This window comes from Henckelia pumila, chromosome 1, assembly GCF_033568475.1.
Source record: "Henckelia pumila isolate YLH828 chromosome 1, ASM3356847v2, whole genome shotgun sequence".
Lineage (NCBI taxonomy): Eukaryota > Viridiplantae > Streptophyta > Magnoliopsida > Lamiales > Gesneriaceae > Henckelia > Henckelia pumila.
In genome coordinates, this window is record NC_133120.1 from 82,512,727 (window position 1) to 82,537,749 (window position 25,023).

The 25,023-nt window shown below is 36.6% G+C and overlaps 3 protein-coding genes across 5 annotated transcripts; all 3 read left to right on the forward strand.

Moving 5' to 3' along the window:
• The first annotated feature begins 1,842 nt into the window (after positions 1 to 1,842).
• Positions 1,843 to 6,286, forward strand: LOC140875551 (E3 ubiquitin-protein ligase APD1-like). Its single transcript, XM_073279297.1, has 10 exons — positions 1,843 to 2,273; positions 2,680 to 2,786; positions 2,964 to 3,086; positions 3,220 to 3,316; positions 3,942 to 4,016; positions 4,084 to 4,166; positions 4,319 to 4,465; positions 4,606 to 4,678; positions 4,771 to 5,122; positions 6,005 to 6,286. The coding sequence occupies exons 1-10, from the start codon at positions 2,036 to 2,038 to the stop codon at positions 6,078 to 6,080; spliced, it is 1,371 nt and encodes a 456-aa protein (XP_073135398.1). The 5' UTR covers positions 1,843 to 2,035; the 3' UTR covers positions 6,081 to 6,286.
• A 2,442-nt stretch (positions 6,287 to 8,728) lies between these two features.
• Positions 8,729 to 11,371, forward strand: LOC140875475 (phosphoinositide phospholipase C 2-like). The gene is made up of 8 exons (XM_073279195.1): positions 8,729 to 9,104; positions 9,184 to 9,380; positions 9,462 to 9,597; positions 9,758 to 10,221; positions 10,298 to 10,415; positions 10,508 to 10,651; positions 10,712 to 10,798; positions 10,925 to 11,371. The coding sequence occupies exons 1-8, from the start codon at positions 8,778 to 8,780 to the stop codon at positions 11,216 to 11,218; spliced, it is 1,767 nt and encodes a 588-aa protein (XP_073135296.1). The 5' UTR covers positions 8,729 to 8,777; the 3' UTR covers positions 11,219 to 11,371.
• A 928-nt stretch (positions 11,372 to 12,299) lies between these two features.
• LOC140874763 (uncharacterized) lies at positions 12,300 to 24,512 on the forward strand. Of its 3 annotated transcripts, none has more exons than XM_073278150.1 (27): positions 12,300 to 12,695; positions 13,258 to 13,417; positions 13,670 to 13,762; positions 13,845 to 13,959; positions 14,067 to 14,226; positions 14,301 to 14,475; positions 14,771 to 14,908; positions 15,316 to 15,864; positions 16,004 to 16,612; positions 16,697 to 16,765; positions 17,528 to 17,644; positions 17,726 to 17,968; positions 18,475 to 18,522; positions 18,617 to 18,751; positions 19,472 to 19,627; positions 19,726 to 19,788; positions 19,885 to 19,992; positions 20,075 to 20,158; positions 20,737 to 20,784; positions 21,459 to 21,533; positions 22,030 to 22,125; positions 22,198 to 22,278; positions 22,357 to 22,428; positions 22,836 to 22,880; positions 22,966 to 23,049; positions 23,575 to 23,678; positions 23,765 to 24,512. In XM_073278150.1, the coding sequence occupies exons 1-27, from the start codon at positions 12,472 to 12,474 to the stop codon at positions 23,901 to 23,903; spliced, it is 3,990 nt and encodes a 1,329-aa protein (XP_073134251.1). In that variant the 5' UTR covers positions 12,300 to 12,471; the 3' UTR covers positions 23,904 to 24,512. The 3 variants fall into 3 exon arrangements, with proteins under 3 accessions (XP_073134251.1, XP_073134260.1, XP_073134268.1); XM_073278159.1 differs by having other exon boundaries at positions 15,355 to 15,864; XM_073278167.1 differs by lacking the exon at positions 12,300 to 12,695 and having other exon boundaries at positions 13,396 to 13,417; positions 13,853 to 13,959.
• The last annotated feature ends 511 nt before the right edge of the window (positions 24,513 to 25,023 follow it).

Below are 25,023 nucleotides of genomic sequence, written 5' to 3' on the forward strand. Positions count from 1 at the left end.
CATTGAATTTTGTGTGTTCATATATATGTGAAAATTATATAATATACTATCTTTCGGTTCAAAATTTTAATTTTGATCGAATACTATCATTGTTTTTTATTTTCATTTTTTTTGTGTCGTTGAAAATTTTAATAAATGTTGTGTGATGATGTACGAATTTCCGTTTTTTGAGATTTGTAATGTTATTACAACTTTTAAATTTCAGTTAATTTTTGTGTGTGCATATATATGTGAAAATTTCAAAAAATAATATATATGATAATATGTTAATTTTCATTTCAAAATTTGAAATTTGATTGGGTTTTATCACAAATATTATTTATGTTAATTTGATTTGAAATTTGATTAGATTTTATCAACACTATATATGACAATGTACTAATTTGCATTCAAAATTTGAAATTTGACCGGGTGTTATCATTACTTTAAATTTTAATTTCATTTTTTTTGTGCCTATATAAGTGTGAACATTTTCGTAAATGCTATATGATAATTTACTAATTTTCGATTCAAAATTGAAATTTGATGTGATGTTATTAATATTTTTTTGTTTCAATTAATTTTTCGTGTCCATAAATGATATATATAACAATGTACGAATTTTTGGCTCAAAATTTTTAATTTGATCGTTAATTATTTTTTATGAGAATTCGTTAATTTTTTTGCCCATATATATTTATATTAGTTTTGATCTCACGCGCCCTAGATTTCACGTGCATTCGTGTCCAAAACAACTCCGATTGCCTTGAAATTTTTACGGTTGAGTCGTCTCGAAAATGCGAATCCAATGATATACCATGTGATATAAATTTCAATCTCGGTGGTCGGAAATGTGAAGATGACCGGAAATTGCATATTTCACCTAATTTTCGGCCATCTACATATTTCCGACCACCGATATTAAAATTTGTTTCATATGATATATCATTGGATTCGCATTTTTGAGACGACCATACCGTGAAAATTTCAAGGCAATCGGATTTATTTTGTGCACGGGTGCATGTGGAAACCTCACGCATCCTAGGGTGCGTGGGATCAAAACTGTATTTATATATATATATATATATAATATACACATATATGTGAAATTTTCATAAATTCTATATATGATAATGTACCAATTTTTGGTTCAAAATCCAAAATTTGATTGGATGCTATGAAGTACCAAATCACGAGTTAATGTTGAAGGTTGGAACTCGGGTTATGTTGTTGCGGAACATATATCATTCTTTTGGATTATGCAATAACATTAGATTGATCGTGACGAGACTCGAAAAACATGTTTTGGAAGGAAAAATTATTGAAAGTTATATTGGTCATAAAGTGCTTATTCCAATAACGCAATAGGCCCATTTTGATTTGAATATTCATTTTAAATTCAATCAAAAACAATATCTTTTAATTGTATCATACACAATGTCAATCAACAAAAGTCGGAGTCAATCGTTGTCTCGTTCATGACTTGTTTTGAAGAACCTCGTTTTTAATCATTTCAATTGTACTTCGTATATAGATTTGCGAATCTTAGCTTGTGATCTTAAGAATTTTGATATGTGATGATAGAAACAAAGAAAAGTAGAATAACTAACGTTCCAATATATAAGAAGGGTTTTCAAAATTTTTAGATAAATTTTTTTTGTTCCTCAAATGGTAGGATCTATAATTCATTAGTTTATTTATTTATTCAAATGCTTATGCTAAAAAAAATTTAAAATTAAATTAAATTATATAAAACAAGATTATATGCAAAATAAAATAACAGTGATTGGATAATAATGAATGCCTCGTGTACACCCTGCCGTACCTAATCTGAAATGAACTGTCCCGCGCTCGTTGAACGAATGTTCAAAGACCCAAAATCCCTTTCCACCGAACCTTCCCTTCCACGAAACATATGTGCTTCTTTCTTCACTCCCAGAAAATCAAATTCTATGCGAGATCGTGTATTCTTTAATCAATCACAATTTGAATTTTCAAAAATCATTTCCGATCTCGTTTTGGTCTCTGGAAGAAATCTACTCTTCTCGTTTCCTGAATGAACGAGTCTCCGCCGTTGCCGTTTCCTCATCATGGAACTTCTCATCATCATCATCATCCATCATTTCCTCAACCGCCGTTTCCCCAGCCCCCCCTATTTCCTCGACGGACGCGGGAGAGAACCCATAACTCATCTCACCGAGATGTTTCGATGGAGACTGTAAGTGATGGCCCCTCACAGATCAGAGTTGGTGTTTGGTTTGGCGTCGCTGTTGCGCTCTTTTTTTATGTTTTTGGTGAGTTTTTACCTTATTGTCGCAGTTATGCAGCAGTAAGTAATGCGTTGTTCCTAAGCTTGTTAATATGTTACTAGCACTTATGTATGCGTAAGAAAATTGTGATTTATGTGTTTGTTGACTTAGGTATGCACCAAGGTTAGAATTTTGCACTTGGTTTGTAATTGCTTCTTCTCATAAATAAAGCCAAAAGAAGAGTTGGACTTCTCGGATTTTCTATTTCTGTATCGCTGATGTAAAGAAACGTGAGAACTTACTGATCTATTGGTTTCGATCAGTTAGTTGAGTAGCGAAAGAATTGTTGATGAAATATCTTCGGTCAATTTTATCTATTCAATCAATGTTATGCACGTTGCTTACAAAGTCGGGAGCAGGAAATGAATATTTGTTCCATTTCTGATTTCAGCTTCTGCCATTTCGATATTCGGGGTATATGCACCCCAGGATATGAGGCTCGGTTCATATTCATCAATACTGATTAATCCCAACCATCTTATTGTCGAGTCTGTAAAGGTAATTTTGAGGTAGATTGTGTTTTTGGTTTGCTTAATGTTACCATTTTTATTTCTATATCGAAAGTTTCGAAACCGCACCATTTGATAATTTTGATTAGCAATACGACGACTTGGCAGTTGGCACCCTAAAAACTGATGCCTTATTCTATTCTAAGTCAATAGTAACTTTTACTAGGTGGAGAAACTTGAACCAGCTAAAGATCTAATGCTGTACGGTTTTCATAAAAGTCCCCCTCTGGATGCTGTTATCAACTGGACGGATAGTCACATGGTTACTTTCCCTGCCAGTACTCACAAAGTAAGTTTAACTAAGTTCTTTTATACTAAACGTAATTTTTGTACTTCTATTGTTCCTATATACCAGATGTAATTTTTATTTCGTCCCCATAAAAGAGGAATAAATGCAGATACCTTGTTTACTTCAAATGCAGGAGTGGATATTTTACTTGAATGAAGGATCTAGAATAAATATTTCTTATTCAGTGAACTCCGGACGTTCTTCATCTCTTGTCCTAGTAATTGTGGAAGGTAATTGTTAGCTTCTTAAGCATAAGTTCACTTTGAATGTTTAGTGACCAGATACCATTATGAAACAATATCGAAAAAGTAATGGGATAGGATTGTTTACGTTGTGCTGGTGGCTGCAGATAGTAGTTAAACTCGCATAATGAGAGTGTGAAAGAAACAAGTCTTGTAGAATCTTCAAACATATTTTACCTTCTGGTTTTTTTTCCTTCCGCAGCTTTTATCTTGAGAATTTTTTTAAAAAAAAAAGGATTGTGAGGCTAACGGTCATAGAATTTGGTGTCTCTGTTGATGGTACGCCAATTAACAGCAGTGGTGAGTGCTTTTTGCGATTTGGTTTACTATGCTAAGCTTATTTTTTGTAGTCTTTAGCTTTGGAAGTGAACATTGAGCATGTTGCAGTGTGAAAAACGTGTTTGGGTGGTAGATGTCAATGAGAGGAAAAAGAGTGTCTAAAACAATTAGCAAACAAGTACATGTACAGAAAGATTGTGTTTTATGTGCAGGACGCACAACACTTTCTGTTGTGTTGGCATTTCATATCAGTTGTATATTTTTATCTTGTGAGCTGTTCATGTTTTTCTATTTGCTACTCTGAGCTCTTTTCCTGCATTGCGAACCATCTCAGGGAATGAAGGACTAGATGTGTGGCTTGATAATCCATCATACCCAACTACAGCTTTATCATGGAATATCATCTACGGTAATGTGAAACATGATTTGCGAGTGTGTGTGATTTTATTGCAACTCGCTCACTTTGTTTTCCTTAGGAAATGGATCATTTCAGTATGAGATGCCGAAATCTTCTTCCTACTACATTGCAGTGGGCAACTTGAACTATGAAGTCGTAGAGGCAAGCATTTTGCAATAACGCATCCTAGTTTCTATTTTAACATGGCAAGAATTTTTGAGGGGCAATCTTCATTCTTCTTATTCGCATTATCAATGTCTCGTTTTCATTTTTTAACAGAAGGGTTGTTTGCTGATGTTGGATATGCTAAACAGGTGGAATTGAAGATTGGAATTAAAGCTCTCCTTTACAACACAGCAGAAGCATATCACAAGTGCAATATTGCGGAGGGTACATGTAACGTGAACCTCTTTTTCCTAAGTGACAATACCGCCCTTCTTACCTCTCCTGGTCAAATATCCGTAAGTCTTACTTTGGTTGAAGTCGGTTTCTCGTGACAAATATATTGGCTATCTGCAACAGTTAAAAGTTCCGACTCACACTCTTGTTCATCACCACTCTGTTTCCTAGAAGTCAAAATCTATTATTCATCTGTCTCTAGGGGCTTGCCAATGATGACTGGAGCGTGAAGATTGTATATGGACCTCGATGGAGTGTGTATCTCGTTGGCATAGGTACTCTTTTCCATGTTAATTCACTAGGATAGTATCTATACCTATTAATTTCTTTTATGATTTCTTTAATCTCTAATTTCTTTTTCGTGCAGGTGTAGTCACTTTTTTTGTGCTACTCATCAATCGCATTTTGAACAATTTCCAAAGCACCAACCAAGAAAATGGAATAGGTCCAGCAGGACTCCCGGGATCCGAGAGAGCCCCATTGCTTGTTCAAAAAGATGACAACCCCTCGAGTCAGGGTTCCTCTTATGCCTCCGACTCTGAGGATGAATTGTATCTTGAACATGTGCAGGCTGGAGATACACAGAATGGAAAGCCGGTAAGAGACGATGAATACAACAGCAACATCCGCCGGCTTTGTGCAATATGCTTTGATGATCCAAGGGATTGCTTCTTCATTCCATGCGGCCATTGTGTGGCTTGTTTTGGATGCGCGACGAGGTACCTTTTATCAGCCCTAATGTTTTTTTTATCATACTAGTTGGTTTTTGACATTGCATCTTCATATGGGCTATGCTCATCGGATAACCCGATATCCTTTTTTCCTTTCCGATTAACGAATTGAAGTATATCTCAGAAATATTTATCTGTGCTATAGTGGAATACATTACTTTAGATGCTCATGCCTCATGGTATAGTAGCCAAATTGTATTTAAAGTTGTATTCTGAAGATTTGGAGATAATGGATAATAGGTTGTGAGAATATACTGATTTGATTGAAATATATAAAAATCTCGTTGGCAATTGATTTTTATTAAACACGGTATCTGGGAATTTGATATGGATTCCTACCAGCATATAACAAAACAGAGGAACGTACATACTAGAGAGGGACCAGAACAAAGTCTCTTATTACTAAATTTTACATAAAATTTGCGCATTATTACAAAGGAAAATCTGATCTATCACTTTTTTAAAATAAATTTCAAATGTTTGGCTGAGTAAATACTAACGTTTATATTTTGCCCAAAAAATTTCTTGAAGGCCAGGACTACCTCTTCAAGATCTGAATAGTCCCCCTATTAATGCCTCCTTAGACTCACCTTTGGCATACCCACCAACATTTGTTTAGACCAATCTGGGCTGGTTGTGCCATGTACCAATAATGTTTCATTTTCTATCATAGGGGATGAGATGAAATAAATCGCCATAAACTAGGTATATGGTTTTTGCTTCGATACGGGATTGGTTAATTAGCTGAAAGGACAGTCAAAGAAATTTGTTCCAGCGTTGTTGTTGTTGTTGTTTGTTTGTTTTTTTTAGCAGCCAATACTAGTACCAACTTAAAAATAACTAAAACATCACCTTATCCGAACTTCACAGGATAGTAGCGTCTTCTGGAAACTGCCCCATTTGCCGTAGACATACAAAAAAGGTGAGGAAGATATACACAGTTTGAGCAGCACACCAATCTTTCTGCAACTTGCTTACCCGGTCAGTATATAACACGCATACACCACAGAGACCCTCATGAAGTAAAATGTTTGGGAAACTATTTATGTTTAGTGCTCAAAGAAAAACAGCTAGTTTTGTCGCTAATGATTTTTTGGTATATATATATATGTGATGAAACATTTCCTAAAGTTCAGTCCACTTGATTTTTGCTTTGGTGGTTTCTATTGTATGTCTTGTCATATGATAAAGATAGGTAACTGAAAAAAGTTTGATTGTCATACGCATTCCATGTATGGAAAATTTGTAAAATGTCTTACAAGCATTGTAATATTGTCTCGGTGTTCGTTCTCTCATTAATCCACTCAGAGATGAGATCAAGAACAAACATATGGCTGATAAATCATATGAAAAAATTGTCCTCAAATTTCGTGATTGGATATGTCTATGTTCTAGGTGAGATTGTATCATATCAATCACAGGTGGGAGCAATCGACCTGGACTGTCATTTCAATAAATAATGCATGTCACATATGCAATGCTTTCACTTGCCAAAAAACTAAATGCGTAGCGTCCATTCTACCATGTTACAAAGGGAGGCCCCCTACTCATCTTTGAAGTTTGAACATTCTACCATATCTTATCCGTGTTTAGTGTATATTTTCTCGTTTTACCCACGACGTTAAAAAGTTGGATCACGCCACGAGTCATTTAAATTTATAGCAGTTCCTCTGTATTTAGAAAAAAAAATGACATTCTCCTACTAGAAATGAATGATGGACAAACCATTACATTAGTTATCTTTCAATTAACCTTTAATTTGAAATTTTTATAGGAACATTATTTACCCCATTTTTACACTATATCAGGTACACTACTATGTATTCTGAATTAGTATTCGTTAATGTTTGGGATAGTTTTTAAGAAATACTCCAACTTTTTCAAGATTGGATTTTGGAAATGATAAGGTAAGAAGTATGGTAAACTTCACTGAATTACAAGAACACCATAGTTTAGTAAATTGTGATTCATGGTATAGTACGCATTGTTTTATAATTTGAACTTTTTACTGCTTTTGCTCTCAGGCATTAGGCACAGGTTCTTTTATGTTTTAAGCAGTGTGGGGCAGCTTTGGTAAGGAAAATATATAATTGTCATTTTCGCTTTCTGGTCCTTCGTCTTTATTGATATTTATTTATTGTACACATTTTTCTTTTAGTGATGAGACCACCATAGTTATTTGGTTCCTTCGACCCTACCCATGGGCTAATACCTCATGGGTGGTGTGGAAGCACATGATTGGTCCAATCATGTGGGATCCACATAAAATATGTGGGGCCCACATAATTTAGACCAATCACAACACTGATTACCCTATGGATAGGTTCGAAATTTCCATAACTATTTTGCCTATTTCCATCCTTTGCCAGCCAAATCGCCAAATATGGGAATATATAATTATTTTGACAATATTGGATAAATTTGGTTGGATTTTGCGCTTCTTATTTAAAAATCACAAAAACAAAAACTGTTAACCTACTATGAGTTTAGAAACATTTTTTTTTAAAAAAAACATGTTTAGAAACAAAAAACAGTAAACGGCCTTTTGGTAATTTTTTTGTGAACGAATAAGATAACTGTAGATCGTATTTTGAAAAATTTATTGGGTCATTTTCACTAGAAATAGGCATATATGGTGGATATTAGTTTTTACTTTCCGCTTTTATAAAACAGGAATAGCGAATGACATTATGATGAGCATGAAATATTAATACAATCATATTGTAAATAAGACAAATATTAAATATATAAAGATAATATGGACAGAATTAACAATAATTGGATTTTTTTCTTAGTGGAAACTTTATAGCGAAGCTCCATTAGATTATAAAGATAATGGAACACATTTTTAAGAGAATGGCTATAAATTATATTTTAAAAAATCACATAAAATTCGAGTATATGTAATTTGGAACGATCCTTTGCATCTTATTTCTACCCACTTGATTAGTTTAGTCGCTTATGTATTCGCTGTAGCCTGTGAAGTGTAAACCAATATATCAATCATATTTTTTTTGACGCAAGTTGGATGAGCCAATAAAAGGATGCCAACCCAAAGCAATATTTAATCACCGACAATCATGTGCTAATTAGACGTGATTAGTCTTTTTTAATGATGCATCGAAAATTAATTTAACTTATCCACTGATTATACTATTAACATGTGGATGCCGTTTCTCCACCATAGTTTCGAATCTTTAATAACAATTTGGCTCTCCATTGAAATGAAGCATCGAGTGGCATATGCTTACAGTAGTTGTAAAAAAAAAAAATGTTACATGTACTATGAATATTATTCACGGTTACACTTTACTATTAAAGTACGAGACTAATTCATTTTAAAAGAGTTCGGTAATGTTTGAGAAAACTTTATAAATACATGCAGCTTATTTGAAATTTACCGGAAAAAAAATTGAAAAATGTATCTTAAAAGACCTTTCAAACATTTTTTTTTTCGGTTTTAAATAACAGGATAGATTGACACTTCCCATCCGACAAAATATGGGATAGGGCCCATGTTTTGTGAGGGTCGGGTCCCATTTTATTTAAAGCTATATTGGCTACGGATGGTTATTCTTGTAGCATAAACTTTTCCCATGATCCCTAAAACTCCATAGCAAGTGTTCCATAACTCTGGAAAAAGATGTCGAAACAAACATACAGAATCTGCTGCTGTTTCAGCAGGAGATTCAGGCTGAAAGAAGCCGAGCCCCCGGCAGAAATCAAAGCTTTGTTCGAAAGCTATTCGGAGAATGGATTGATGAATGTGGATAGTTTTCACAAGTTGTTGAAGGAAGTGCAGGGTGAAGATCACCTCACGAGTAGTACTGAAGAAGCACAGTCTGTGATGGATTCCTTCTTTCACGAGCACAAACATCTCAACTTATTCCACCACAAAAATCTCAGCCTCGATCACTTCTTCCGCTATCTGCTCAGTGAAGTCAACTCTGCCCTCCCATATCCCTCCAAGGTGTGTGCCACTGCCATCTTCCTCCAAGAATGCGCGATTTTTCGATTCACGAATGCTGTTTCTTGTGTTTAATTGGCAGGTGTACCAGGACATGACCGCCCCTTTATCCCATTATTTCGTTTTCACCGGCCACAACTCCTATCTCACAGGCAACCAGATCAGCAGTGACTGCAGCGAAGTGCCCATCATCGAAGCTCTGCGGCGAGGCGTACGTGTTATTGAACTAGATATGTGGCCTAATTCCAACAAGGATAGTGTAGATATACTTCATGGAGGGTAAATAGCGCAGTATTCTATCATAAAACTCACCTAAAAAAAAAAGACCATGATTAGCTTAATAGTTTTGTTCTTAGACAGGACCCTCACATCCCCTGTTGAAATCATCAAATGTTTGAAAGCAATAAGTGAACATGCCTTTGTTTCTTCCGAGTATCCTGTGATCTTGACTCTGGAAGATCACCTCACTCCAGATCTTCAGGCTAAAGTAGCAGAGGTCAGTTTTGTTTGACCTCTCCTCCCTTTGTTTATCATACATTGTTGTTGAAAAATATGATTCACTCAATGATTTGGATTTCAAAGAACATACGAACTTTTCATTTCCCCTGGGCTGCTGAATCACTGATCCAAACATAGAGTTAGTTTTCTTTATTTAGATGGTGACCAATACATTCGGGGACGTACTTGTGTGCTCTACGCCTGAAAGTTTGCAAGATTTCCCATCTCCGGAATCGTTGAAGAAGAAAATTGTCTTGTCAACAAAACCACCAAAAGAGCGTCTTGATACTAAGAGCTCAATTAAAGAGGATAATGGGTCTGTAAAAGAGATGAAATTACCCGAAGAATCGATCTGGGGAAAGGAGATCCCTGATTTTGTGGAGAGTTTCAACCTTGAGGAGGGTTCTGAGCATCAAGAAGAGGAGGATCATCACCACGAGAATCAAAATTTTCTGCAAAATGCACCCCCGGAATACAAGCATTTGATTGCGATTCGTGCGGAGAAAATGAAAGGTGGGCTCAAAGCATGGCTTCGAGTCAAATCTGAAAAGGCTCATCGTGTTAGTTTGAATGAAGAAAAGCTAGAAAAGGCTGTTATAACTCATGGAACAGACATTGTCCGGTTAGCACAAAATTTGCACCTTGTTTCTTATGTCAAAACAGATTTACCGCGGATTTTAAGGGGTTCGGTGTTTCAGATTTAACCACAGAAACTTGATGAGAGTGTATCCGAAAGCAACAAGGATAGACTCGTCGAATTTCAATCCTCTGGTAGGGTGGATGCATGGAGCACAGATGGTTGCATTTAACATGCAGGTCTTTTCACTCTCTGCAACTTATTGAAGTTTGTTTAAACTAAATTTGTTGTGATCATATACTTGACAAGAATGTTCCATTTTGCATGCTAGGGACATGGCAGGCCTCTTTGGTTGATGCAGGGGTTGTTCAAAGCAAATGGTGGGTGTGGTTATGTGAAAAAACCAGATTTTTTACTCGACGAAAACCTCGTCTTTGACCCTAAAGCCAGATATCCTGTGAAGAAAACATTGAAGGTAATTAGCATTTTCTGTATGTTTTTCATTAGTTTAATATTGACGATTTCTTGTCTTCAGGTGAAAGTATACATGGGAGTAGGCTGGAATCTTGATTTCAAGCGCACACATTTTGATCTATACTCCCCACCAGACTTTTATGCCAGGGTACACTGCATATCTTTATATTCTTCTATCATTATTATTATAATCCTATTTATGGATATTTCGGTTGAGTAGGGACGATCAAAGGCGTGTACGATGAGGGCTGATTAATGATTTCTGAATCTGCAGATTGGAATTGCTGGAGTTCCTGCAGACTCGACCATGAAGAAAACGAAAACTATCGAAGATAACTGGATTCCGGTTTGGAATGAAGAGTTCGAGTTTCCATTGACAGTTCCAGAACTGGCACTGCTTAGAGTTGAAGTTCATGAATTCGACATGTCCGATAAAGATGATTTTGGAGGCCAAACATGCATACCTGTTTCGGAGTTGAGAACTGGGATTCGAGCTTTGCCACTTCATGATTATAAAGGAGACAAGTACAAGAATGTCAAGTTACTCTTGCGATTCGATTTTATATGAAGTTTTGACAGCACCAGCAATTATCTAATAAATATATTCAAGTGTATTGGGATCATACGAGTGTATCCATAACTATTCAAGAATAATTGTTTGGTTTCTTTGTGGTATATGTTTTCAACAAGTGTTCATTCCAATAATTGTGAACTGTCTCTTTGCTCTTTCTAAAATCATGCACGAACATGGAGTAATCTCCATGTTTCTTGTTTTTAATTTTAGGATACCAAATGATGACATTATAAATTTGATGTATGGTCACATTAACACTTCTCAAATATGGTCATATTAAACTTTAGCAACATCAATGAAACATACCCTTGTAGCTTTGATGACATTTTCTTAACTTCCAATCAAATTCACCTCCCCGACTATGAATTGATGAATTATTATTATTATTATTATTATTATTATTATTATTATTATTATTATTATTCCACAACCGCTAATTTTCGATGTCACAAAAAATAATAATAATAATATTCGACCCCTAATTTTCGGTGTCACAGGATAAACCCCCAAACTAACTCAATAACTTACAAACTACGCTAGCCATGCAAAGTGCACTGGACTAGACAAGCCATGTGCGACAATCTTGTCCAATAAAAAAATATTGGTAAGAGAATTGAACTCATAACATGTCTGTACGGCAAAGCTCGTCTGTGAAAATGTTAGTAGGAGAAATCAAACTCTTAAACATTTGCTAAAAGCTTGCTTACTACACTAACTCGGACACCTCTTTAGAACATCAGACATGGGACATAGCTATTTTGTTTTAACGTGGAATTAAACTCACGTATTCCCCATAGTGATTTTTTTTATTTATTTTCTCAAAAAAAAAATTATGGATGAATCTTCTATTAGATCCAATGCATCACAAAATATTACTTTTCAATTTAGTCACGGATCGGATAACCCCTGTTTTGCCCAAGTTTTTTTAGATGGTATACTAGTATCAAACCCGTCCACCTCGTTAGGCCCAAATCCGTCAATGAGTAACCAGGTGGGGTCCAATAAAGAATTTTCTGGATCAATTTATCAAATTGGGCTTCTTGTATTTTGGACCCATCAAAGCATGAATTGCAGGCCAATCGAACGGGACATCGGCGCTGCTATTTTTCAGTTGACGCCTCCGAGAAACGGTCACCGTTCCCTGCTCATCTCCATGGCGAGCTCCTTGTGAACACCATGCACGCCCTATTTCTCTTCCCGTAGCTCCTGAAAACTGTTGAATCACTTTCCTGTCGTGGCCAGCTGCAATGGTGGGCAAAATGACGGGTTCGATTTCGCGAGCCAGGATTTCGGGTCGAATAAAATCATTAAAGTCCGGCGGTGCCGGGGACATTGCTTCGAAGCTCAACCAGCTGCGGCGGCTCCGAGAGGAGCTGTTTGGCGCGGACTCTGTTTTGCTTGAGGAATTCCTCTCCCCTCTCCTTGACCTCCTTTCTGATAGTTTCAGCCCCGTCCGGAAATTCATCACTGAGTATGTACTTGTGTAATCCAACTATGTGGAATAGCTCAACTAAGATATTAGCAAATGCTTTCCATGTGTGTAAGATAGTTTTGTTTCACCATGTTTCAGCTCTCTAGTGTATGAAAATAAATTTTGTGTTCAATCCAAGCTTGCTTGACGTGAACCTCAATCAGACAAGAAGCGCTGCTGTTCATGAACAGCCTCAATTCATTTCCCGGCCATGTCTCATTTATTTAAAATTTTAATTGCACTATGATGTAACCTAAGCTAGGCTTCTCCTAGCAAATTATGTTTCTTTATGGGAAAAAAATCGACTTCGAAATTTACCTGTGGATGTGATAATTTTCGGAATATTGGTTTAATGTGTGGATACTGCACAGATATTCCCCTCAATTGTAAAAGCAAGTACTTTTATGCAGCAGTTCTAATCTGATTTGACCTAAGCTTTATGGATTAAATGTACTCATTTTGAGCTTGCATATTTTTACTGTTCGAATCAAAATGCTAAAGAGGACTAGCATTGAGATTACACTGTACAATCATGTGTACGTATTGTTTTGAATCAATGCAGGATAGTTGGTCAAATTGGATTGAAGCACTTGGAGTACTTGCCTGAAATTGTACCAGCACTGATAAATATTCTGAATGATGATGCACCTGCTGTTGCTCGTCAGGCTATCAAATCTGCTAATGATATATTTCGGTGTACTCTCATCAAAGTTGTGATCCAGGTTGGTTTATGTTTTATATTCGTGATATTATAATGATTTTTATAATTTGATGTGGCATTGATAAGACTAGATGATGATCATTTGGACGTGCCAGGCTCTATGACATCCTTTGTGTTGGCCCTTCATGAAAATAGGCGTTGTTCTATTTTTTTGCTTCTTGTCTATATTAATGAATATTTTATTATCTGTTCTAGGTGTGAATCAATTTGTGATAGATATTTCTTCTCTTCCCCTTTTTGATGTAATAACCAGGGCTTGTACTCAAGTGAGTTTGATGAATCACTTAAATCATCTTGGAAATGTGTACTGAAGTTAAGAGATGAGATATACTTAGTGGCGTTTAAGGTGAGTGTGGCATTGTTACATGATAATATATTCGAATGTGCAAGTTTATGGCAATCTTCTAACTAGTGAACGATACACTAAGGTGGGAAGTGATGGGAGAAGGTTGCCTGCATTGAAGTTTGTAGAATCAGTTGTTCTACTTTACTCTCCTGACCCTAATGGTTCTTTGGAACCTTCCTCTGATCAAGTTTCTGAAGGTAAATTTATTTTGTAATTTGTGTAAGTGTAAAGTTTTGGCTTGTTACCAACTTACCTGGATGTAGATTAAACATTCAAATGCATATTTGAACTTAATTTTTTTTAGAGGAATTCAATGTCTCGTGGCTTCGTGGAGGCCATCCTGTACTTAATGTTGGAGATCTGTCGCTTGAAGCAAGTAAAAGTGTGGGTAAACTGCTTGATCAACTGAGACTCCCTGCTGTGAAATCAGTTAGTAATCTGATGATTATCGTGCTAATCAAAAGGTCAGTGCTCAATGTCTCTCTTTCTAACTGTTAATATTTTATTTGTGTTGCTCATTTTGGTTCTGTTTTTTCAGTCTTTCAGCAATTGCAAGGAAAAGACCTGCCTTTTATGGCCGAATACTGCCAGTTTTACTTGGTTTGGATCCTTCAGTCGCTGCTAGCGAAGACTTTCATATCTCTGGGTCGCGTCATGCTTTGAAGAATGCTTTTGAGTGTTGTTTGACTTGTACACACCCTGGTGCCGTTCCGGTATATATTATTTTCTGGGGCTATGTTTTAGGATTTGTGTTTCATATAGGACACATGCATTCTTAGAAACCACTCTACTCTCCTCAATCTTCCCAGTAACAATCCTTGTGTTGCCTTAGCCCTACATTTTTGTATCATGAAGCTGAACAGTCTTCATTCTTTTTTCTGCTTATTATCAGCCAAAGAGAGATGTTTTCTAGTCGTCACATTGATTTTCACCTTGATAGTCTTTTAGCTTTTGGAATTTCTTGAATGATTTTGAATTCGATATCAATCTTTTTTGTTTTTTATTTAGTGGCGGGATCGTCTTCTTAGTGCACTCAGAGAAATGAAACTTGGAAAAAAATCAGCTGAACAAGAATGGAACCTAAAGCGTGAGAACAATGGAACAGTAGACTTGAAAGATGATTCACATATATCTCAGACTCATGAGGTATTATTTATTTGTTTAAGTTAAGAGTTTGTATATGTTTTTTGCTGTTTTTATTTGTTGGAGAGTGCATTGGTAATTGGAGGTGGGAAGGGGTATTGCCCTTCCTTTTTGGTGGAAACGGTGGCACAGGAGGGAAATAAGAGTGAATGAGTGATGAGGCAATATATCCTGTTAAGGAGAAGTTGGAGGAAGGATAAAGGTGGTGTAAATACAAAGCTATCTTCTTCATTGATGAGGATCACAACCTCCCTTCAGAGGAGGATTGGAGACGTTCGCCTCTCCCCTCTTGACATTGATCATACCTTATTAACATCCTTCCATGTGCATTCCTCTATTCATCTATCCATCTACTTGGTAATTTATGATGAAAGGAAACACATGCAAGTAATCTCTCAAGTTTCTTTCAGGATGGCAAATCTTCTGATGGAGCACTTGTCATTGAACAGAATTATGCAGGGAGGAAAAGACCTGGATTGCAGGATGGTTCTGATTTAAATGAGGATGATATGTCTGGAAAACGTGTAAAATCTACAGTTGACATTATAGAGGAATCAGTCCATGATCCAAAAGGGAATCAGGTCAATGTACCTTCAGTTGGACCGGCATCATCTGTTACAACTGCAGAGAGTGGACCAGTTCTGCAGCTTGTTGCTATGTTTAGTGCATTGGTTGCTCAGGGTGAAAAGGCAGCTGTATCTTTGGAAATTCTCATTTCGAGTATATCAGCTGACTTGCTAGCTGACGTAGTTATGGCTAACATCCAAAATCTTCCTCCTATATATCCTAAATCTGAAGGAGATGAAGTCCCAGTTCTGGATAGACCTGGTGTTGAACATGATGCCCATATAAAAAATTTGTCCTTGTTATTGACAGAAATACTTTCGCATCCAAACTCTTCTCAACTGAAAGAAGATAAAACTGGATCTCACCATCATCCAGATTTGAGAGAGCTTGAGGCGAGTTTCATCTAATCCGATCATGCTAACTCATTTCCTTAGTAAATTATATTTAGAGTAGCATGTGTTGTTCCTTTTATGAGTTGGTTTGCATTCAGTTGCTTGTTAATGAGTGCGTTAACTTTGATTGCTACTGTAGCATACTCAAGAAGAAGAGGTAACACAGACTACTGTGGGTGATGGAAATGTTGCATATGAGGGCCTAGATTTTTCTACTCAACAAGCATCAGTATCTACTGGTGAATCTGCTTCTCATGAAGATATTCCATCTGGAATTCAGACTGGTTATTCAGCCATAAAATCTGAAGTCACCGATGCCAAACATCTGGAGGAAGAAATACCTGGTCTTTCTTTGTCCACTCAGGATGGCGGAATTGATGAGAAGTCAGCCACTCTTTTATCAAATTCTACCAATTTGGAGGATGCTGATACTGACAAAGTCACTAATTTTAGTAGTTCTCCTGTAGAGTTGGCTCAATCTTTGTCAACTGATAGGTCCGAGGAACTTAGCCCTAAAGCAGCTGTAACAGATGTAACTAGCATCAATTCCTCAATGCCAATGTCTCTCGGGATGATCGCACAGTTGGTTTTCCCCAAGTTAACAGCACCTGTCATTGGCCTTGTCGATGAACAAAAGGATCAGTTACAAGAGCGTGCTTTTTTGCGCATTATTGATGCTTACAAGCAAGTTACAGCTGCTGGAGGATGTCAACTGCGTGTTTCTATTCTTGCACACTCAGGAATTGAGGTAAACCCCTGCTGCATTGTTGCGTCTGAATCTTGTGATGATGTTTTCACTGAGGTGGTGTTACCAGGATTTTGTTTGATGCAGTTTCCTTCAGAGTTAGATCCATGGAAGTTGCTAAAGATGCATATATTTTCAGACTATGTAAAACATGAGGTAGCTTGAATGTAGTACCATTTGTTATTTCTGGATCCAAGAAGTCGCATTATCGTTTCGATCTTTATTTAATTGAATTGAAACCATTCTCATTTTTATGATAAGGTCTTGTCCACTTCGTACACTTCCATATGCTTATCGATAATGTAGGTCATTTGCTTCATTTTCTCTTCATTGGATGACCTCATTTCTGAAAATTTTGAGCTGTTCGAGATGTGTGACATTTAAGAATGGACCCTCACACGTTTCTTTGTGTGAACCTTAGCTTAGTGGCAATAACACTTGCCTGAGTGAGAGGTAGTGAGACTTGGAATCAATACTTAGGACCTCCCCCTCTTGGCTTGGCCAGAAATTATGGGGAATGACTACATCATCTAATATTTAAAGCTATTAGAAGTGTGAGACATCACTAATCTAAAATTCATGTTTTGACACCTGTAATGCTTGTATGACTTTTTTTAAAATTTTGGGTAGTTACTCTATGACTTTTTATCTTCTGCGAAAGCATCACCTTGTGTTTGTTTTTATATCTAATTGTAGTTTACAACTCTTGTGAGTGGTCTTTCCTGAATTAGGATCCACCTGTAGCATATTACTAATTTTTATCTGTCCTCTTTTGGTTGAGTTAATATGTGATTCTTGGAGATCTTTGTGAGACTGGTTTAATATTGTGATGCATACGAAATTGAGTTCATAGTGGATTTGCAATTCTTTTTTGCTTCATGGTTTTCTACCATGTGGATGATTTATGCATGTTTCCAGGGGCACGAGATAACGTTGCGCGTCCTCTACAGGCTATTTGGCGAGGCTGAAGAAGACCGTGACTTTTTTTCTTCTACAACCGCTACATCTGTGTATGAAACTTTTCTTCTCCACGTGGTACATATCCTGTGATCTGGTTTGTTACTTTTAAATGCATGGAGTATTGCACTCTTATAACATTGTCCTGTTTTTATGCAGTCGGAAACGCTAAGGGATTCTTTTCCTGCTTCTGACAAATCTCTAAATAGATTGCTTGGCGAAGTTCCTTATTTACCAAATTCAATTTTTAAATTGTTGGAGTGCTTGTGCTCTCCTGGATGCAGTGCAGATGATAAAGAGTTACATGGTGGAGATCGAGTTATCCAGGGCCTCAGTATTGTATGGAGCTTGATTTTACTGAGACCTCCAATCCGAGATGCTACCCTCAAAATTGCTTTGAAGGTTTCTCTTTACTATGTTTCACCATGCAACTTTTGTTCCTGAAGGGAGTGGATGCTAGTCTCAGTTGTCTCTTCATTTTCTACTTTTCGAAGTCTAGAATTGCCTTTATAGATTTTCGCTCGTCGAAATTGACTGAGGGTGGTCTTCAAAAATTATTATTGAGAAAACCCATTTGAAACTTCCATTTTCTCTAGCAATGAAATGGTTATGAGGTTTCCTTATAGGTAAATTAACCCAGTTGTACACGTGGATCACCTATTTTAGTGTAGCATGCAACATTTTGTTGAGTCTGCTTGTTCATCAGCTTTGTAATTACCAACCCCTTTCCAGAATGCCCAATTTCTCTCCCTTGAACGTGCTCCAGATTTCAATATGAGTTTGTATAGTTGCCCAAAGGATTTATTTTTGGATTGAGTATTGTATATTCTTGCCCCGACTTCTTAGTTCTTGTGTGCTTGGTTTGTTTACTGGAGGGTGATCTGATTTTTTTCCTTGATTTTTTTCAGAGTGCTGCTCATCACCTTGAAGAAGTGCGCATGAAAGCAATACGTCTGGTACTAAATAATTTACTTTCTCTTTTTACTATTCTAGTTTTTTTCCCCAAAAACAACTATTACCAACTCAATTTTTGTTGTTTCAACTACCTAGGTGGCCAATAAACTTTATCCTTTGTCATTCATATCTGAAAAAATTGAAGATTTTGCCAAGGAAATGTTGCTATCAGTTGCCAATGACAAACAAACAGTTGATATGAATGAGGCTGATGTTACGCAATCGCTGATGGTAACTATCTCGAGTTTAACATCATATCAGTAGTTAAGTGTTTACATCGCTTATATTCAAGTGCCTCAGCGTGCAAGTTTGTAAAAGAACGCACACTGGGAAATGGAAAGTATTGTTATTCCATGAACTTTATTTTTCGGGCAAAGAGAAAGAAAGGAGGCATGATGGCATCATAAAGCATATGGAATCAACACATTAATGTTTTAACTTTATAAAGTAAAATCTGTTCTTTACCCTATAATCCGAGAATCCAAATTTTGTGTTCAAAACTTTCTGGGAAAGTCCTTTACATGTCTAGTTATCCCAGATTTTGATATCACTGGCTTTTAATTGGAGAGGCATTCTTTGAATCCTCTTCTCAGGAGAGCAACTGATTGTGTGCCTTAGAGTCAAAATACCACTATTTTCATTTTTCGGATCTTCCAAATCATTCCAGTGGATATATCCATTCAGGTAAGTAGATTGTAATGCAACTTTTCTCATTGTTCTTCTTACAAAAAGACGGTGAGGAATGAATGCCTCACTAAGAAGTTCAGGAGAGTGTGTTGTTCTCTTACATGGTAGAGCTATGTCAGATTTGAGGGAAGCAGTTCTCTTGGCTTTAAGAGGAGCATAGTGTTGTTGCCAAGGAAGATGGGCAAACTTTTTGCTTTTCAATACCCAGTTCAGAAATTGTTTTGATATTTTTGGAATTTGTAATTCAGTTTCCTTTATATTTAGGATGAGAAGATATCAAGTGAGAATCAACCAACGGGAGCAAAAATAAATAACATTGCTTCTGACACTCAGCATGTAGCGACATCTGCAAGCGGGCAATCTTCTGCTGTAGCTGAAGTGCAACGGTGCATGTCTCTATTCTTTGCCCTCTGCACAAAGGTGTTCTTATTGTCATGTTTTTTTAAATATTGTTTGCTTTCCGTTATGAATAATTCGCTTTTTCGGTCTGAGACAGTAGTTTTCTGTTTTGTTATCAGAAGCACTCCCTTGTTCGTCAAATATTTGATGTTTATAAAAGCATGTCCGAGGTGGCAAAGCAGGTTTGATGCAGTCATGACTATATTTTTACCACAATGTGAAACATTATTCAAATTTGTGTATTGTTGTTTTTAACAATAGCCGCATATGATGCACAGGCAGTTCATCACCAACTCCCATTGCTTGTTCGAACAATTGGTTCATCCCATGAGCTCCTTGATATTATGTCAGACTTTCCATCTGGAAGCGAAGAACTTTTGATGCAGGTTTTGTTTTTATATATTCTTGTCACCACTGTCGTGAGTAGAAATGTTTGTATTTTGCTGGTAATCAAGTATACTAATGCAGGCTGTGCATACACTTACCGATGGAACAATTCCTTCTCCAGAGCTATTAGCTACCATACGAAGGTTATATGACACAAAAATTAAGGTGACCATTATATCTCACACTTTAATAACTATTCGGCCCTTTGTTTCTTTCTATATCGGATATTCCTTTAAAATTTCAACTTAACTTTCATGTATCAATGTTGCAAACACAAACTTATGCTAATGTATCACAAAAATCAATTAAAATAAAGAAAAAAATTAAGCTCCTAGAGGTAATCCTCTGTACGAGGGAGTTCAACCCTAACCCACGCTAGTCTCCAAACTTAGCAAATTAACAGAATGAATTCCTAATCTCCGTCCCCATTACCTTTATTTCCCCATTACATTTTATTTATCACTTCCCCTATATTTAGATTCCTCCAAGATTCAAGTTGGGCCCAATATTTAAAGCCCATAATAATATAAAAGTGCTCAAAATCAATGCTTTCTATAATTTACCTTAACCAATAATGAGCCTATTTCAAAATGATGTTTCGCTGAAGAATTGATTGTTTATTTTACTTAAGTGCTATACATCTATTTGGTGAATTATGATCTATGTGTGTTCTGGTATTTATTGTCCAAACAAACTTAATTGAATTGTAAGTTACAGCTATTTTAATTTGTGATATTTTACAGGATGTAGACATTCTGATTCCGATACTATCTTTCCTGCCTAAAAATGAGGTTTTCAATTCTTTCCACTGATTATTTTGGGATTTTCTTTATTAATAATTTCTTTTTGACGCTCTGCATTTACTGTTGCTAAAGTATTTTTTAGCTTGATCTTACTCCACTGAATCAATCTTGCTTCAAATTCTGCTGTGAAGGATTTTCTTCCGTCTTTACAGCCTGCAATTACCATGGGTCCCCTCTGACTTGGTGAAATTATCGTACTCTTGGCCCCATTTTCAATTAATAGAAAATAAAATACCTTATCTGCTTTTCCATTAAGTTCTTTATAAATGGGATCAAGTTGTGTAAGCCCTACTTGCAAACACTGTTAGAGGCTGCGATCAATATAACACCATTAATAAATTATTTGATTGGTAATCATCGTGTATAAATATTTTAAGGTATGTCATTCTATTCTCCTTTTGTCTATTGATCTATATACAGTGTGGTGAGACTCTCTGTGTTCTCAAATGTGCTGCTTACATCGCCAGTTGCTTTGTTTTTTGGTCTAACTACATTCACCACATGGTGGTAAATGAAGCTTGAGCGGAAAACGATTTTAACTGATTATATCTTCCTTCCCAGCCTGCTCAATTTTCTGTTTTCTGCTGGTGTAAGCATGATTTTATGCTTTCTTTGGTATCGTCTTCATTTCTGACTACCAAATTTTTTCTTTTCCTTGTCAGGTTGTGCGGATATTTCCGTACCTTGTGAATGCTCCACTGGACAAGTTTCAAGTTGCTCTCTCTCGAGTTATTCAGGTATCCAACTGTGTATCAGGTCATATTTTTTAGGAAAATTGTTTTCGATGGTCTACTGGCACGGCACAAAGAAGGAATCAACTGTTTACGAACATATCATCTGTATTTGGATGTGTGATAGTTTTGTATTTCAACTTTACATTGTAATAGTTTCTATACAGCCCTTGAGGATTCCTTTTCGTGAATGAAAAGCTATCTTGTTTCTTCTCTCAATTTTTTTTATTTATAGAGCAATTTGAATCTGTTTAACCATGTTGAATTAACCAAAGCCTATATAAAAATAATTTTCTGAGAAATGTGTTGGTATGCCCACATATCTATTTTTTGTACCACTTCTTTAAAACTGATTTACTTATTCCATTTCTTCATTTTCGTGAACTTTCAGTTTGTATAACATTCATGCGAGCACCCCTTTAGAAAATTGTGACTTTTTTCTTTACCATCAGTCTGGTCATTCTTTTACTAAACAAACTCGTTTTCAAATTGTTATGTCCAGGGGTTAAATAACTCTGGTCCGGTGTTGACTCCTGCTGAAGCGTTAATTGCCATCCATGGGATCGATCCTGAGAGAGATGGAATTCCTTTGAAGAAGGCAATGATCATCCTAACTTATGAATTGATTACGATGGATCAACTTATTAACTGGAAATATCCTTTTAAGCAGGTCACAGATGCTTGTAACGTTTGTTTTGAGCAGCGAGATATTTTCTCTCAGCAAGTTCTGGCGAAGGTCTTGAATCAATTGGTAATGACCTTTAAAAACTCGTTACTTCTAACTTTTGGCTTACCGTGTTGACATAAATCACATTACATTGCATTGTAGGTTGAGCAAATTCCTCTTCCCTTATTGTTTATGCGGACAGTACTGCAGGCCATAGGGGCTTTTCCTTCTCTGGTAAGTGCAAACTATTTATTAGCATCCTGATTCGGTTATGTTTTTTGCAACTTGGTGTGCTTGTTAGATGCCCATTGTCTTTGTCTACATGCTGGTAATCAAGTAAGTATACAGTTACATGCATGTTCAAGTGAGAATAATATTTCCACAAACATTTAGATTATTGTTTTCATGATACCTTGTGTACAGAGACCGTGAATCCACGTGTCAGAATTTGTTTTATTTTAGGATGTCAAGATATATCTTCTCATGACCCGTTGTGTCAATTGATAATGCCAGCGTACCTCGTTAACTGTAGCCTATACATGTAGCAGTAGAGAATTTGTTTCATTCCATTTGTGTCAATACATAATGCCAGCGTACCTCCTTTTCTTAGTCTTGTGACTCTTGCGAATAATCTTTTTCAGGTAGAATTCATAATGGAGATTCTTTCTCGTCTTGTTAGCAAGCAGGTGCCATATCAGTCATCAGCCGCATATCGCAAATTAAAAATATTTCCTACTCCGCAAACTAATATGTGATATGCATAAATTTCAGATATGGAAATATCCAAAACTGTGGGTAGGCTTCATGAAGTGTGCTCTTTTGACAAAGCCACAGTCCTTTGGTGTGCTGCTTCAGGTGTGTTGTCAACCCTAAATTGTTAATAGGCATTTTTCCTCCTCTCTGTATCACTATGTGGTCAATTGGACTGGTCATGATCAATTTATTCATAATCTTTGCATTAATTACCGTATTCTCTTCTTCCATGAAAAAAACATGGCCCTGCTGAAGAACCCACCCTATCTCATGATTATTGGAAGTGTTTCACCTAATAAGAATTGCCAGAGTTGTAAAGGATCTTTTAGACTTCAACAATTTATTCTCAGAGATTCTAGAGTTTCATCATTCAATTATTTCGTCCTAGACAATGGGATGAAGCCAAAGAGAATGAGATGTTCACCTGGTGCAAAGTTGGATTGTATCATTATACATGATATTATTTCCAAGGTTTAGGAGCTGGCTGTATGTCGTGTGTGTAACAAACGCGTAATAATTGCTATCTTGAGGTTTTGCGCTGGAACGTTCTTTCTGCAGTAATAAATCATCTTGATGACGGACGGTGGAATTTGTTTACAACAGAAAATTTTGTTTTAATCTTTTCAGCTACCTCCAGCGCAGCTTGAAAATGTGTTAAACAGAACACCTGCCCTCAGGTCTCCTTTGGTTGCCCATGCAAACCAACAACACATAAGATCCTCACTTCCAAGGTTGTCACATATATCAAGCTAATTATTGTGTTTTGATAATGGGGTTGGATAGGATAGACTGTGGATAAATTTTTCCCCCATTTCAGGTCCTCGCTGGTGGTTCTTGGCATTGCATCAGATGCTCAAGCATCTAATCAACCAAAACCAACTGACAGTCAGACCGGAGAAAATGGGAATTCAGAAAAGGAAGCAGTGACGGATGTGTCAAAGGAATCATCAACTTGACTGTTGTTCCCAATTAGCCCCACTCATTTTGAAACGTGATGAACTGATTTGCCAAAGAATCTCGAAACAGTCAGCGATTCATTTTGAAGTTTTGTTGAACTAGTTGGCCAATTCATTGGTCGAGTAAGCTAGTGCCGGCTTTCCGTAACAAAGACTGAAACCATGATACACTTAGTGGGTGATTACTCCCTCCCAGCAGTCCCTCAGTCCACTGGATCGTTAAAGTTTCAAGACACGTACAGTTTGTTGTTTGTGAAGAAGACAAGTGGGATCCCCGCTCATAAACCACATCTGCATGATTCACCCCGAAATTATTCCTTGCTTTCAAGAGAAAATTACCAAGTGACAGGTAGGTAAGCAAATAATTAGGCATCCTTAGATGAAAGAGCGGTTTTAGAGTAGACTTAATTTTCTTGTTGTAAAGATATTTGGTGAGAATTTTTTTGTTTTTTTTGAAAAATAAGAATTTTTTTAACTATATGTTGTGTGACTGTTTCAGTCGTATACACTCCAAGAGTAGTAGGCAGCACGTGTCCTTCGACAGTTTACTACTTAGGACATGTAAATGTAATGATACGATGCAATGTAATGCATTGTTTTTTAACTATATTTTGGGCCCAACTGTAGTTTGTCTTTGTTAACGATGAATGGCTTGTGACCTGTCCGATGTACACCCAGGGACCATAAAGAAATTTTCCATTTTTCTTGTGTACACAGGCATACATGACTTGGCTTACACAGGATCCTTGTGTTTTCTGTCTGTTATACTTGGGTGAGGCTCGAGTGAGGGCCAAAGGCATCATCAACAAACAATCCACCAATGTCTGCTTATGTTTGGTACGTTAGATGTCTTTTCACCCAAACCTGCTAAATGTCTTTTCATCCAAACACACTTAAACCGCCAGTAATTTCTCCGAAATTCAAATTTTGCACGCAAATTGTTCGTCCTCTTCCTTCAGTTTGAGCGTTTCCAATGATGCTGTGTAGGTCTAACCATGGTTCTGGAACCGACGACTCCGGTTTCAATGAGATGTGAAACTGGAACCAAACGGTTTATATATGGTTCTGGGTTTTCAGCTGTTATAGATGGTGTGAACCAATTTGAATTTAACTTTATTCT

Excerpts from the sequence above, each read along its gene's own strand:
- LOC140875551 (XM_073279297.1), top strand. The coding sequence starts at position 2,036 with ATGAACGAGTCTCCGCCGTTGCCGTTTCCTCATCATGGAACTTCTCAT. Across the intron at positions 2,274-2,679 it reads GCTCTTTTTTTATGTTTTTG|CTTCTGCCATTTCGATATTC; the intron begins GTGAGTTTTTAC and ends TTCTGATTTCAG. Across the intron at positions 4,679-4,770 it reads TGTGTATCTCGTTGGCATAG|GTGTAGTCACTTTTTTTGTG; the intron begins GTACTCTTTTCC and ends TTTTTCGTGCAG.
- LOC140874763 (XM_073278150.1), top strand. The coding sequence starts at position 12,472 with ATGGTGGGCAAAATGACGGGTTCGATTTCGCGAGCCAGGATTTCGGGT. Across the intron at positions 14,227-14,300 it reads ATTATCGTGCTAATCAAAAG|TCTTTCAGCAATTGCAAGGA; the intron begins GTCAGTGCTCAA and ends CTGTTTTTTCAG. Across the intron at positions 21,534-22,029 it reads CTCTCTCTCGAGTTATTCAG|GGGTTAAATAACTCTGGTCC; the intron begins GTATCCAACTGT and ends TGTTATGTCCAG.
- LOC140875475 (XM_073279195.1), top strand. The coding sequence starts at position 8,778 with ATGTCGAAACAAACATACAGAATCTGCTGCTGTTTCAGCAGGAGATTC. Across the intron at positions 9,105-9,183 it reads CCCTCCCATATCCCTCCAAG|GTGTACCAGGACATGACCGC; the intron begins GTGTGTGCCACT and ends TTTAATTGGCAG. Across the intron at positions 10,416-10,507 it reads TGGTTGCATTTAACATGCAG|GGACATGGCAGGCCTCTTTG; the intron begins GTCTTTTCACTC and ends TTTGCATGCTAG.